This window comes from Dipodomys ordii, unplaced genomic scaffold (assembly GCF_000151885.1).
Source record: "Dipodomys ordii isolate 6190 unplaced genomic scaffold, Dord_2.0 Scaffold15, whole genome shotgun sequence".
Taxonomy (NCBI): domain Eukaryota; kingdom Metazoa; phylum Chordata; class Mammalia; order Rodentia; family Heteromyidae; genus Dipodomys; species Dipodomys ordii.
In genome coordinates this window covers 15,375,055-15,389,848 of record NW_012267231.1, presented here as the reverse complement: position 1 = coordinate 15,389,848, position 14,794 = coordinate 15,375,055, and the positions used below count along the sequence as shown (strand labels likewise).

The 14,794-nt window shown below is 53.8% G+C and overlaps 1 protein-coding gene across 2 annotated transcripts; it reads right to left on the bottom strand.

Moving 5' to 3' along the window:
• Positions 1 to 4,874: 4,874 nt before the first annotated feature.
• On the bottom strand, positions 4,875 to 11,600 carry Tbc1d21 (TBC1 domain family, member 21). Of its 2 annotated transcripts, XM_013012026.1 has the most exons (11): positions 11,541 to 11,600; positions 10,545 to 10,652; positions 10,322 to 10,425; positions 9,570 to 9,664; positions 8,544 to 8,654; positions 8,305 to 8,405; positions 7,380 to 7,476; positions 7,040 to 7,140; positions 5,754 to 5,870; positions 5,086 to 5,169; positions 4,875 to 4,907 (listed from the first exon to the last, which is right to left on the bottom strand). In XM_013012026.1, the coding sequence occupies exons 1-11, from the start codon at positions 11,598 to 11,600 to the stop codon at positions 4,875 to 4,877; spliced, it is 1,011 nt and encodes a 336-aa protein (XP_012867480.1). The 2 variants fall into 2 exon arrangements, with proteins under 2 accessions (XP_012867480.1, XP_012867481.1); XM_013012027.1 differs by lacking the exon at positions 10,545 to 10,652.
• Positions 11,601 to 14,794: the final 3,194 nt, after the last annotated feature.

Below are 14,794 nucleotides of genomic sequence, written 5' to 3'. Positions count from 1 at the left end.
CCCAGGCCCAGAGTTCAGGCCCCATGACCGGACCAAAAAAAAGAAAAGAAAAGAAACCAGCGGGGTCCCAGTCACAGAGAGAACGAGGGAGAAAATAGAGACTAGAGGATCTCGGAAAAGGATGGAAGCTTCCAGGGGCCCGGAAAATGGTGGCGTTGTCCAAGCCAGGGAAAGCACACAGAGGGGGTGGGCCTGCAGGGGGACAGTGTGTCACTGCCACACTTGGATCGATGGTGTGTAAGGGGGGGGGCTGGCACTCCAGCTTGCACTGATTCAGAGTGAGCATAGCAAGCCCCTGGGCCGCCATCTTGCCCTTCTATCCACCTGTTTGGGAGCCGCAGATCTGCTTGGTGCCATCCCATTCTGCAAGGCTTCGATGGATTGATTGGAGGCAGAGAAGGCCCCTGCTTTTCCAAAAGACTAGACCCCCAAGCTTGACATCATGGGGGGGGGCAGAAAAAAAAACCAAGAAGACCTAGCTGCATGGTGAGGGGGGGATGAAAGCGGATGGCGGCGGACAGATGCTTACAGCAGGAGGGGGGCGGCCCAGGGGATGTACCACAAGAGAGACAAGCCGTTCTGCTTGGAGCTGCATGGATCTGAAAGGTGACGTCACTGAGAGGGGATGGGCTAGTGGCTCACCCCTGTCATCCCAGCTACTCAGGAGGCTGAGATCTGAGGATCACGGTTCAAAGCCAGCCTGGGCAGGAAAGTCCCTGAGACTCTTATCTCCAATGAACCAGCAAAAGGCCAGCAGCTCAGGGCCAGGGCAGTCTTTGTAGTGCTCTACCCCTTGGGCCACACTTCCACTTCTGGCTTTTTAGTGGTTAACTGGGGATTAAGAGTCTCATGGACTTTTCTGCCCAAGCTGGTTTCCAACCACCATCCTCAGACCTCAGCCAGGTCCTAAGTAGCTGGGATTACAGGCGTGACTCATAAAGCCTTTCTAGTGGCAGGACTGGGTGTCCTCTGAGGACAAGGAGACCTTTTAGCCCAGAGGCCCGTGGAGGGGAGGGGAGGGATTGTGGCAGCTTTGTGGGGCACACACACACACACACACACACACACACACAGAGTCGTTGGATGGAACTGCCTTGAACCTAAGGTTCAAGGCAGTTCCAGGGGAGGAAGTCAGGTTCCAGACAGCCTTGGACTGTGATCCTCCGACCTACCACCTCTTAGCTGAAACTACAGACATAGACTATCCTGGCCAGCTTATCAGTTGAGATTGGGTCTCTATTTTTTTTTTCCCCAAGCTGGCCTTGAACCAGCCTAGGTCTTGATTTGTTTTAGACTATGAGCCTCTTCTCTATGCTGCCTCTCTTTGGGGCTGTTTTCCCCTGGGCTCCAGGACAGGTGGCGTGTGCACAAGGCCCAAGGACCCTGCTGCTATAATGGGGGGGGGCAGGGTGTGTCTGTGATTCTCAAGTTTGCCTTGTCTCCTTTGAACACCGTTCCTCAGCCCTGGGAATTGCTGAGTGCTAGGCTTACCCCTGCCCTAGGTAGGCAGAGAGGACCCCCCCCACACACCCGGACTCCTGGACCACCAATCCCAAAGCCCTTTACCAGCTTCTCCTTGCAGACGTCTTGCCCGGAGGCCCCATGCTAGACCCAGTCTGTCCCTGAGGCCAATCACAGGAAGTGGCAGAATGAGATTCCCTCCTCCCCCCACCATTTTCTTCCCAACCTAAGTGCTTGCTGCCCACACCAAGACCAGCATGCCACACATCCTGCCCTTACCAGGCCCAGATGTGTATGTGTCTGTGTGTGTGTCTGTGTGTGTGTGCTGCATGCATGTGCAGGCTGGCCCATGTGTGTTACTGAAAGAAGCTGAGCATGGTCCTTAGTGCCCATGAGATCTGGAGGCTGCAAGAGACGCGTCCCCCATGCCTTAACTGCCCATTTACCCCCCACCCCACAGTTACCTTTACAGAAAATCTGCATCCAGAGGGTGGATTCCTTCTAGTTCCATCCAGAGCAATTCTGACCCAGGCAGCCCAGCCAGAGCTCCGTGCTGGTGGAGGAGGCCCAGCACCCCCTGCAGGCTGCCATGTGCAAGTGCAGCCAATTATTCTAAGGATGCTTTTTCCTTTTCTTTTCCCTCCCTCCCTCCTTTCTTTCCATCCTTCCTGTGCTCCTGGGGCTTAAACTCATGGCCTGGCTGTGGTCCCTGAACATTTCTGCTTAAGGCTAGCACTTTACCATTGAAACCACAACTTTCAGCTTTTTGCTGGTAAGTGTCTCACAAACTTTCCTCTTCCAGACTGGCTTCAAACCATGATCCTCAGATCTCAGCCTCCTGAGCAGCTGGGATTACAGGCCTGGGCCACCATGCCCTGCTTCTCCAAGGGTGCATTTCATGACTGCAGGGTCACCCAACTGCCACAGGTCCCAGGAGAAATCCTCTGCTACTGCTTCTTTCTTTCTTTCTTTCTTTTTCTTTCTTTTTTTGCCAGTCGTGTGGCTTGAACTCAGGGCCCAAGCACTGTCCCTGAGCCTCTTTGTACTCAAGGCTAGCGCTCTAGCACTTGAGCCACAGCGCCACTCTGGCCTTTTTGAGTAGTTTATTGGAGATAAGAGTCTCATGGGGACTTTTCTGTGCAGGCTTGGCTTCGAACCATGATCCTCAGATCTCAGCCTCCTGAATAGCTGGGATTACAGGCATAAGCCACCGATGCCTGGTTCTGCTCCTGTTTCTTAGCTTCGAGAACAAATCATAATGGTATACCTGACTCCTGTGGTATTTTCTAGCTGTGATGGCTACATTTGGTGATTGGCTTGATGGCAGTGGGAATGCAGAGGCACATTTTTAGTGTGTGTGCAGTTGTTTCCAGTGTGTAAGGTTGTTTTCAGGAGATGAGCAGGTATGTGTCCAAGTGAGGTGTGTGGAGAAGATTGGCCATCAATACAGATAGGTGGATGCCACCTAATTACGCTCAGAAGTGACAAACCCAGAGGTAACCATTGGTCTCTCTTCCAAAAGCTGGATTCTTTCTGTGGGGTATCTGACCTCCAGGGAGCTGGGAGCATGCTACCAGCCTGTGGATGGGCCAGCCATGGGACTTAGCTACAAATCTTTCTAGTAAATCCCATTTTATACAAATGCTCTATTGGTTCTGTCTCTCTGGAGAATCCTGAACTAATAATACTCTGGTGCCATTCCTCTCCTCATCAAGACTCTAACCACCCCTACTCTCCTTACAGCCTTGATCATTGTCCCTGCTAGACCAGTACCTCCCCATGCCCACCACCATCCACAGCTCGGGACCAAGCATTGAACCTGCAACTTGGAGCAGGAGCCCAGTCACAGAACAGGACGCTGATTGGCTGGCAGACAGGTGCACCCGGGTGAAGGCTCAGCTCTCAGGTCAAGAGGAGGGGCTGTACAGACATCCTGCTAGGAGAAATTTGGGTGGGCTAGTCTTCTGATGGGTGTTATTCAACCCACCCTGTCGGCGAGGCTGGTTTCTAAAGAGACAGCTGTCTGGTTGAAGGATGGAAGCCATTAATCCAGGGCTGTTCTCGTTTGCATAATGCTCACATACATTTGCATCTCATTAGCTCCCAGCCTCTGAATACGGCACTGTGGGTGTTTGGTCACCATTTGCATATCACTGCAGGTGAAGGTTAGGCGCTTGAGATTTGGGTTCTTATTAATTTCCTAAAGAGAGTCTCCTTTGCTAGCTTACTTGCTTGCTTCCTTCCTTCCTTCCCCTTTCATCCTTCCTTCCTTCCTTTTTTTCTTTTTGATGCTGGTACTGAGGCTTGAACTCAGGGCCAACATTTCCACTTCCAGCTTCTTCTTTTTTTTTTTTTTCTGGTTAGTTAGAGATAAGAGTCTCACAGGCTTTCTTGTCCAGGCTGGCTTTGAACTGCAAATCTCCTATCTCAGCCTCCTGAGTAGCTAGGATGACAGGCGTGAACCACAGGCTCCAGGCTGGTAGTTTTGTAATAGATACTTGGCAATTATATCTCAACCACAATTTACAGACCCCTCTAATGCTACCTGGCCAAAAGAACCTTAAGAACAAATGCTCATGGGATCATTCTCTCTGCTCTTCTCTTCCCAAGGCCAGAGGAAGCTCAGCAAAATGCCTTACAACACAGATTTGTTCTTGGAGAACAGTCATTTTCTCTTCAGGAGCCTTGATTTCAATGCACTGCATTGGGACATAAAATCAAAGGAGACCTTGCATTTACCCACAAGTCTTTGCGGCCTAGCAAATACTAGGTCCTTAGCCACCCAGAGATAACGCTGTGTGGGCTTGGGATCTGTTCCCCAGTGCCCATATTCCAGGGGCCAGGCAGGGATGGGAGATTGTCACCCTAGAGGGGGACACTAACTGGGGACACAGTGCCTTTGGAGGGAGTAACAGGAAGGGAGTGGGAGAGGGTGATTGGTTGGAGAATGGCGGAGTGGGTGGACCCCCAAGAATCAGGGTGTTGCCATTCTTTCTGGCTCCCCCAGAGGGCTCCCCACAGAGCCTGGGGCAGGCAGGGGCAGAGGCCTGGGGCTGGGCATGGCCTGGGGGCGGGAGAGGCTGTCTGTCTGGACAAGGGCAGAGGGAGGGCCAGCTCAACCCCATGTGACTATGGTGTGGGAAATAAGAGGGGGCCTAGGGATGGAGACAAAGGCCAGGGCAGCCTCCCCTCCCACCTGAGTCCCAAGGATCCACTAATGACCAGTAGGCAAGTCTGGAAGGTTCTGCAAGTCAGTCCTACCCATAGCCATTGACTCGTGGGGGCCCAGATCCCCCCACAAAGTGGCACGCCACAACGGGTTCTACTGCTCTGTATTACACCTTCACCCCAGTGTCCCATCAGACCCTGTATCCAGAACCTTCTTCATCCTGTCCACTGCATTGTCCTGGTCCTCAGAGAAAGAAATCCTTTAATGCCTGAGGTACCTGGGGAAGAGGAGAGTGTGAGGAGCGATCAGACCCTTGGAAGGACGCTGGGAATGCGGGGGGGGGGGGGGGGGGGGGAAGGATTGGGGATGGGGAGGAGGGGGAGGAGAAGGAAGAGGGAGGGAGGGACAGGGGGGAGGGACAGGGGGGAGGGAGGACAGATCATTGGGCAGCTCACTTCCTTTTGGAAAAGCTCAGCATAAACCACACAGGCGTCGGAGATCAGCTGGTCGGCATCCAGGTCAATGAGTCTGTTGCAGGCCTGCGAGGAAGACAGAGATGCGCGCGAACACACGTGCACACACAGGTGCCGAAGTGTTCGCATGTGCGCAGAGCACATGTGCACGTGCATGCGCGTGCACCGATGCCTGTGCAAGCACACACGCTCACGTGCAATCGCGTGTACATGAACACACACGCATGCCTCCGTGTATACGTGTGCATGCACTGATGGTGTGTGTACACCACCCGCCCTCCATGCCCCTGAGACGGGCTGAGGTATCAGGCCCAGAGGACTTAAGGGGCGTGACCCGTGCTCTGGGGGCGTGGCCGGTGGCCTTTATGGGCGTGGTCAATTGTCTCCGGGGGCGTGGCCTGTGGCGGGGGCGTGATCTGTGATATGCATGGGCGTGGTCGGTAGCCTTTGCGGGCGTGGCCAATGGTCTCTGGGGGCGTGGCTTGGAGGCTTCACAGGGCCGTGGTCTCTGGGGGCGTGGCCTGCGGTCTTTGCGGGCGTGGCCTGTGTTCATCGGGGGCGTGGCTTGTAGGCTTCACGGGGCCGTGGTCTCTGGGGGCGTGGCCTTTGTCCGTCGGGGGCGTGGCTTGCGGCGGGGGCGTGGCGCTCACCAGGAGGATGGCATCTCCGCTCATGCTCTCCAGCAGCGCCTGCTGCCGCACCATCTGCAGCAAGCTGTAAGCCACCAGCACCTGGAAGTTTCTGCACGGCTTCCCGGTCAGCAGGACCTGTGGACAGGTGGTCCTCAGCCAGGATCCTGTGATCTCAGATTGTCCTCGGGATGACTAGCCTCCCTCCAACCCTAGGCCCAGGTGCTGACCCCATTCATTCATTCGCTTATGAAAGTGCTCATATAGGGTACCCGTGGCGTTGGTGCTGGAAACAGTGGGCTTGGGAGATAAAAGGCCTTAGGGGAAGCTGGGTGCTGATGCTCACGCCTGTAATCCCAGCTACTTGGCAGGCTGAGATCTGAGGGTCATGAGCCAGCCCAGGCAGGAAAATCCAGGAGATTCTTATCTCCAGTTAACTGGAAAACTTGAAGTGGCTCAAAGTGGTAGAGCGCTAACCTTGAACAAAAAAGCCCAGAGACTGCGCCCAGGCCCTGAGTTCAAGCCCTACAACCACCACCAACAACAAAGAATTGGATCTCCAGTGAATCAGAAATAAAAACCAGAAGAGAAACTCAGATTCAATGGTAGAGCGCCAGCCTTGAGCTTTTTTAAGCTAATGGACAGTGCCCAGGACCTGACTTCGTCTCAGTACCGAAACCAAACCAAACCAGAAAGCAAACAAGCTAGGTATGGTGATACACACTTGTGGTCCCAGCTACATCATAGGCAGAGGTAGGAGAATTGTGGCCCCAGGTCAACCTGGGCCCAAAATGTGAAACCCTAGCTACAAAACTAAACTACAAACTAAAGGACTCCGGGAAGGCTGGAGTCAGCAGACCTCCAGGCAGAGCCAGGCTCTGAGTTCCAATCTCCAGGAACATTCATACAAAAAGAAGAAAAGGCCAGGCGCTGGTGGCTCATGCCTGTCATCCTAGCTACTCAGGAGGCTGAGATCTGAGGATCATGGTTCAAAGCCAGCCCGGGTAGGAAAGGATGGGAGACTCTTATCTCCAATGAACCACTAGAAAACCAGAAGTGGTAGCTCAAGTGGTAGAGCACTTGCCTTGAGCTGAAGAGCTGAGGGACAGTTCTCAGGCCCCACAACTAACAAAAGAAGAAGAAAGAATCAGAAGAAGAAGAGGAGGAGGAGGAGGAGAAGGGGGGAAAGAGAAAAGAAGGGAGGGGAGGGCAGGAAAGGAAAAGGAAGGAAGGAAGAAAGGAAGGAAGGAAGGAAGGAAGGAAGTCATTGAATTCTAGGCCTGGGCCATGCTCAGCTGTGGCCTCACCTCCCAGAGTCTCCAGACATCTTCGAAAGACTTGAAGGCGCTCTGGAAGTAGAAGCAGAACCACGGGAAGAGAGACTGCACGGTGCCTGCGCCCTTGCCCTCTGTGGGAGACAGGCAATGCCAGGCTGGCGTCGGCAGGAGAGAGGCCCAGCCCACCATGTACCCTGGAGCCCGGGATGCACAGGATGTGGGAAAGCCACGGCTGCCCCTGACCACCTGCCCAGCCGGACCTGGATGGACATTCACGGTGCCCAGCCAGTGGTCCCCATGCCCCGGCGGGGCCCAGTGACTCCCATTTCCCGGTGCTGCACCTGCGGCCCCCTGGGGTGGGGTCACTCACTGAGGTGCTCGGCGAACAGGGGGTCCAGGAAGCTGATGAGGCGGTTGAGCATGTCCAGGTTTTTGCTCACCCCGATGTTGATGACGCAGCTGTGTTCCTGCACGGGACAGGGAGGGAAACTGAGGCCTGTGTACCCAGTCCTATTTCTCCCAACCCCAACTCTGGAGGGCTCTGTGTCTGCATGAGCACAGGTCTCTGTGTGTTTGTGAGTGTGAGTGTGTGTGTGTGTGTTGGTGCTAGGATTTGAACTCAGGGCCTCACTTTCTTTTTTTGCCAGTCCTTGGGGCTTGAACTCTGGGCCTGGGCACTGTCCCTGAGCTTCTTTGGCTCAAGGCTAGCACTCTACCATTGACCCACAGTGCTACATCCAGCTTTTTCTGTGTATGTGGTACTGAGGAATTGAACCCAGGGCTTCATGCATGCTAGGCAAGCACTCTACCACTAAGCCACCTTCCCAGCCACAGGGCCTCCCTTTCTTACTTGGCTTTTTTACTCAACGCTGGCACTCTACCACTTGAGCCACAGCTCCCCCTCCAGCTTTTTCTATGAAAAAGGACTGTCCTGCCCTGGCTGGCTTTGAACTATGATCCTCAGATCTCAGCCACCTGAGTAGCTAGGATGATAGGCGTGAGTCACCTGTGCCCCAAAAGCTATTAGATTTGACTCTGGAGGCCTAGGGTGCAATAGAGGAATGACAAAAGGTGGGGGGGGGTAAGTGGGGGTATGGAGAGGGGACAGCAGGGAGCGGAGCAGGGTTTGGGTTGGGGACACCTTCTTACCCCCTCATCCCTTCTAGACCCCTCCCCCTTACCAGCCATCTCCCCCACTTGACCCAGAGACTGGGTGCTGGAGGAGGTGGGTGGGCCTGGCTGGTTGATGGGGGAATGGGGAATGGGGGTGAAGGGTCCACCCAGCTTGGCCTCACTGTTTTCTGCAAGAAGAACTGGAAGAGCCAGAAGATCTCGTGGTCGTGTTCCACCATCAGCTGGAAGAGCAGCACCATCTCGTGAAAGCCGTGCTGGTACTCTGTGTTAGGAGGGAGGAGAAGGAGGGGGAGAGGAGAGAGGGGGGGGTCAGAGGAAGGGGAGGGTGGGGAAGGGGAGGGCCTAGGTGTTGGGGGTGGGGGAGATAAGCACTGCAGGCTCCTCCCAGTCCGCATCTCACCGGCCTGAGTGTTGCACACGTAGCTCAGGAGCAGGATCTTCTCCAGTTTCTTCTTGTTGATGACAACGTTGCCCATTGGGTCTTTGTCGTACAGTTTCTGGATGTCATAGGCTAGGGTGGGGGCAAGGACAGGTATGGGAGGGGCTGTATCTCCTCTGGCAGAGGGTCTAGGTCGGAGCTGATCGCTGCCCAACAGCCCCACAGCTCCAGCTATTGGGGATTTTTCCCACCTTCCTTCACTGGCTCTTCCCTCCGCCCCCCCCCTCATGGGGATTGAACTCTGGGCCTGGGAGCTGTCCTGAAGCTCTTCTGCTTAAAGCGAGCGCTCTACCACTTGAGCCACAGCGCCACTTCTGGTTTTCTGGTGGTTCATTGGAGATAAGAGTCTCATGGAGTTTCCTGCCTGGGCTAACTTTGATCCATGATCCTCAGATCTCAGCCTCCTGAGTAGCTAGGATGACAGGCGTGAGCCACCAGCGCCCCACACTGGCTCCATCTTTTTCTTTTCCTTTTCTTTTTCTGGGCCAATCCTAAGGCTTGAACTCAGGGCCTGGGCGCTAGCCTTGAGCTTTTCCACTCAAGGCTGGCGCTCTACTGCTTTGAGCCACAGCTCCATGTGAGGTTTTCTGGTGCTTCGCTGGAGATGAGTCTCACAGACTTTCCTGTCCAGGCTGGCTTTGAAGCAGGATCCTCAGATCTCAGCCTCCTGAGGAGCTGGGATGACAGGTGTGAGCCATGGGTACCTCTGGCTTTAACCTTCCTTTTACCCAGGTGACAGTCCCCGGCCTGTCCACATCCAAGCCAGTTCAAAGCCAGAGGAAGACAGGGTAAGGGCAAGGGCGCATGGTATTTGCGAACGCGAGACTGAATGAACACAAATAGGGTACGTTAGGCTGGGAAAATTCCAGGCCCAAATCAAGATGGTTAGCCATGCCTGGAAATGGCAGAAGAGGGGGCGATGGGGCAGGGAAGGGGAGTGGCATCCGTCCTTCCCTCTGCCGGCCGCCCCCCCCCCCCGCATCTCACCAATGTTGTTCCGAGTCTCGGTGAAGTTTCGGTGCATATTCTCCAGCAGTGGCTGGATCTTCTTGTACATATGGCACAAGCCTTCATAATTCTTCCTGTGAACACAGCGCGGCGCTGAGCGGCGCCGGGCAGCCAGCCCGGGGTTCAAGATGGAGCAAATTCCCTCATCTCAGCCTCAGCTGGCCCTGGAGTGCAATCAGGTGAAGCCCTCCATCCCCCACCCAGCACCCCAATCCTGGCTCTGCAGATGACTGCAGCTACAGCCTCAGTTTCCCCATCTTCACCTGTCAAATAAGGGCCACGCTGGCCCGTGCCTGCTGGGCTTTTTCCCCCTTCAAGGCTGATGCTCTATTACTTGTGCCGCAGCTCCACCTCCTAATTTACTTGCCCAGGCTGGCCTCAAACCCCGAACCTCAGATCTCAGCCTCCTGAGGTCAGCACTAGGGTGGGGTGGGGAAGGGGGCTGAGAAGTTGGGGTGTCCTATGCGCAGCTGGTGTGGCTGAATGGCCAAGGAAGAGAAGATGAGCTATTGACACAAAATCACCAGCTCCATACTGGCTCTGGGTGAAAATGGAGGCTGGACAGGGGGGGAGGAAGAGGCCTAGAGGCCCAAAGCCCTGGAGGAACAGGGCAAGGGGCTAGGAGAGAAGAGAACTTTCCAGAGGTGGTTAATGGAGCTGGGGTGAGGAGGATACATGCCTACACCTGGCTGCACCCGCTGAGTGCAGGCTTGGGGTCTAGAATGTTCTACCTCCTCTTGCTGTCCACTATGAGCCGTTCGTCCTGGGAGCTCTGCCAGGAGTAGTAGCCAGTGAGGAACTTCCAGGCTTCTGTCCTCACATAGGGGTGCAGGCCCTGGGGATGGAGATCGATGGGGATCCTGCTCCTCAGGGTGCCAGGCTTGGGGGCCCCCCTCCCCCCCATCATGTCCCAGCCCCCATCCCAGGGCAAGGCCGGAGGGGTCTGGAACACACCCTTTCCAGGATGTTGATACAGATGAAGTCCCGCGACTTGGCCAAGTGACCATTCTCATCGAAGAAGCTGTCCCACTCTGTCTTGTCAATAGGGGGCTTTCTCTTCTCCTGCAACACAGTCCATTCCGACCCTTCTAGAAGCATCCGGCTTTTATTGGAATTTAGGGTGTATTTTTGTTGTTGTTTGGGCTTGAACTCCGGGCCTGGGCACTATCCTTGAGCTTTTTTATTCAAGGCTGGTGCTCTACCACTTGAGCCACAGCTCCACCTTCCAAGATTTTTTTTTTGTAATTAATTGCAGGTAAGATGCTCATGGACTTTGCAGCCCAGGCTGGCTTCGAACCTGGACCCTCAGATCTCATCCTCCCTGAGTAGCTAGGATTACAGGCGGGATTAAGATTAGCATCTTAATCGCAGTGATTGTTTGAGATTACTTAGGGTCATTATAATTAGTCATTATGATTTTAGGGGGGAACCCCACAAATGCTATGTGGGAAGTTTTTCTGTAACTGTAACATCCGACTAACTGAAGCGTTACTGCCACCTAGTGGCTGCAGGCTGAAATTGTTGGCAAAAGCACCAAAGAAAATCCATCAGTAGCTGTGGGGCATGAACGTGGAAAACTCAGACCCAACCAAGCGGGAAGGACACGGTCACACCAGCTTCCAGGGTCACCAGAAGGGAAGATGGCATCCTCCACCCTGTTCCGATGCCCATCGCAAGACCGAGATACCCAGCTATCACCCACCCTGCCCCTCCTTGTATGTTCACTTAGGGGTCTAGCCTGCTCACCCAGCCCTGAGCAAACCAGGCACTGGAGATGGAGGTGGTCAGAAGTGGAGGAGGAGGAGGAGGAGGAGGAGGAGGAGGAGGAGGAGGAGGAGGAGACCCAGCAGCCTGGATGTAGTAGTGCAGACCTGTAATCCCTGCACTTGGGAGGCTGATGTAGGAGGATCTAGACCAAGCACCTAGCAAGACCTTATCTTAAGCACACACCAAGATGAAGGAGGCGGAGCGCCGGGCGGAGAGGCTGTTCTCAGGAGAGAGGGTGGTCATGGTCTCCACTTGCTCCCCGCGGGGCCGTGACCTTCCTGTCGGCTGAGCTGCAGTCCCCAGAGGAACTGGGCCTCTCCTGGAGGCCGTGGCTTGGAGACAGCCAGGCAGCGTGTCACACGCCCCCTGGGGCCCTCATCACAATGGCCTTGGAACATGGGAGTCCTTGTCCCCAGAGATGAGGACACAGGCGGGAGGCGGCCAGGGCCTCCGGTCACCCAGGAGCTGTGTGTGCAGATAGGATTGGGCAAATCAAGGTGGACTTCCCGGAGCAGGCGGCCATGATGCCCTGTCCTGTGGATCTCTGAGATGAACATTTTCAGACACTGCTGGCTCACGCCTGTTATCCCAGCTACTCAGGAGGTTCCAAGCCAGCCCAGGCAGGAAAGTCTGTGATACTCTTCTGTCCAAGGAACCAGCAAAAATAAAAAAGCCAGAAGTGGAGCTGTGGCTCAAGAGGTAGAGCACCAGCTTTGAGTGGTAAAGCTCTGGGACAGTGCCCAGGCCCCCTTTCAAAGTCTGGGACTGGCCTGTCTAGGCTGGAGGCCGGGGAAGTTTCTTTCCTTGGGGGTGGAAATGGGGTTTGAATCGAAGGCCTCACACTCACAAGGCTGGTGCTCAACCACCCTAGCCACACCTCTGGCCATGTTTTTTTTTGCTTATTACTTTTTGAGATAGTCATAGTTCCTGTCAGGGTGCGTGCCTGGGTGCATATACTTGAGTCTTTATCCACTTACTGTGAGCTTCGCATCATGGCAGAGATTATAGGCACTACCCCACTCACCTTCTCTCCATAGAGATGGGGTCTCGTGGGCTTTTCCTGCCCAGGCTGGAACCTCGGTCCTTCTAAACCTCCCCCATCAGTTTGAGCTGACCTCAGTGCTCTGCTTAACCCAGCTATGAACTGAGAAGGGGGGTGGTAGAGTTGTTTTTTTTCTTCCCTTTTTGGCTTGAGTTGGCCTCAAATCTCAATCCTCCTGATCTTAGCCTCCCAAGTAGCTAGGATTTTACCAGTATCTGGCTGGGGATTATCATGTTGCTAAGTCTCTTTCATTGATTCCAATGGAGCATTTGAATGGTGGCTTCTGGGGCTAGAGACTGCTTTATGTGCCTTTATTCCACAACACATGTGTGTGTGTGTGTGTGTGTGTGTGTGTGTGTGTGTGTGTGTGCAGGACAGGACTGAGGCTTGAAGTCAGGCCTGGGCACTATCTCTGAGCTTTTGTGCTCAAGGCTAGTGCTCTGCCATTTAAGCCATAGCTCTTCTTCTGGCTTTTCGCTGGTTCATTGGAGATAAGAGTTACATGGACTTTCCTGGTCGGGCTGACTTCAAACCTCGATCCTCAGATCTCAGCCTCCTGAGTAGATGGGATGACAGGCGTGAGCCACAGCGCTCCACCTGCTCCTCCAGGTTTTATTCCCACAGCGGGGTGTGGTGGTGACGGGGGAGGGGAACAGAACAAAGATGGAAGAAGCGGGGAAATGGAGAGGAAAAGGAACAAGACATTCCAGCAAACTCCAGGGACCGCTAATGGCGAGGAATAACGTGGCTAATTGCATCTCTGAAGGCTGCACATCCCAGAATGAATTGTTAATGGAAAAATAATGCACTTCCCTTGCAACCTGCAAGGGACAGAGATCGGCAGAGGCTCCTGGTACAGCCCGGGGGCCCGCCACTTCCCCAGGGAGGCCACACAGCTGACTCCTATGGAAATCATGGGGCTCAAGAATAGCAGGTGCTGGCTGAGCACTGTGGTTCACGCTTGTAATCCCAGCTACTCAAGAGGCAGAGATCTGCCCATGCTGGGGCTTAAACTCAGAGCCTGGGTGCAATTCTTGAGGTTTTTTTCTTCTTCTTCTTTTCACTCCAGGCTGGCACTTTACCACTTGAGCCACAGCTCCACTTTTGGCTTTCTTTGATAGTGAACTGGAGATAAAAATCTGGCTTCCTGCAATGCCCAAACATCCTCTCCAGTGCCCAAGGGCAGAAGGTTCTAGAACATTTGTACAGATAAGATTGTATAGCTAAGCCAGAAAAACAAAACAAAACCAAAACACCAGTGGCCAGCACCAGTGGCTCACGCCTGTCATCCTGGCTACGCAAGAGGTTGAGATCTTAAGGATTGTGGTTCAAAGTCAGCCCAGGCAGGAAAGTCTGTGAGGCTCTGATCTGCAGGGTAGTTTTGACCACAGACTTTTCAAGTAAGCTCTGAAAACCTAGGAATCCGACTTCATTCAGAAGAAAGGATGCTACAGGGAAGGACAGTGCGTTTGTTCAAGGTCACACAGCCAATCAAAGGCAGACGGCCTCCAGCCTCCCAGCCCCGACTCTAGATCTCCGCAAAAGGTGATGTTTTACAGTCAGACTTCAAGGAAGAGAGACGGAAAGGGACCTCGGGAGGCTCGGCGTTTGCTTTATCTTGGAGGGCAAGCCAAATGTGGAGGAACCTGTGCCTCATTTGGTGGGGAGGGAGATATTGGACATTGCCTGCTCTGCTCTGGTCTTTCCTGGATTAGAGCAGTGTGGGGCAGAGCTGGGCTGAGATGGAGATGAAGCTGGATCTTTGTGCGGACTCATCACGGTAGATGAAAAGCTTTGCTGAAATGGTTTCAATGGTGAGTGTCAGCCTTGACAGAGAGAGAGAAAGAAAAATCCAGGGGCTTGTACTTGGGGCCTCATACTCTCAATGGGCGCTGTCCTTCAGCTCTTCAGCTCAAGGAGAGTGCTCTACCACGTGAACCACAACACCACTTCGGTTTTCTAGTGGTTTATTGGAGATAAGAGTCTCACAGACTTTCCTGCCCGGGCTGGCTTTGAACCCTGATCCTCAGATCTCAGCCTCCTGAGTAGCTAGGATGACAGGCATGAGCCAGCAGTGCCCGGCTTCAGCTTCTTGAGTAGCTAGGATTGCAGGCGTGAGATATTTAAGTACCTTAGGAAAATCAGACCTCTCTAATGTTTCAGCATAGCTGAAACTGTGGAAGCAAATTGAACTAACTTGTAAACGGTACTTATTGTGGCAAGGAGTTTACTTTTTATTTCCCAATTTGAATTAATCAAACTTTCATTGAAGAAAAAAAAGGAAGCCTTGTGCTTATTTCATTGCATTTATAAATTGAACTACAAGATGGGGATGTGGAACTTATTTCTTTTAGAAACAAACAGGGAGGGGGCTGGGAAGGTGGCTCAGTGGTAG

Excerpts from the sequence above, each read along its gene's own strand:
- Tbc1d21 (XM_013012026.1), bottom strand. The coding sequence starts at position 11,600 with ATGACCACCCTCTCTCCTGAGAACAGCCTCTCCGCCCGGCGCTCCGCC. Across the intron at positions 8,655-9,569 it reads CGAGACTCGGAACAACATTG|CCTATGACATCCAGAAACTG; the intron begins GTGAGATGCGGG and ends CCCCCACCCTAG. Across the intron at positions 8,406-8,543 it reads CGTGTGCAACACTCAGGCCG|AGTACCAGCACGGCTTTCAC; the intron begins GTGAGATGCGGA and ends CTCCTAACACAG.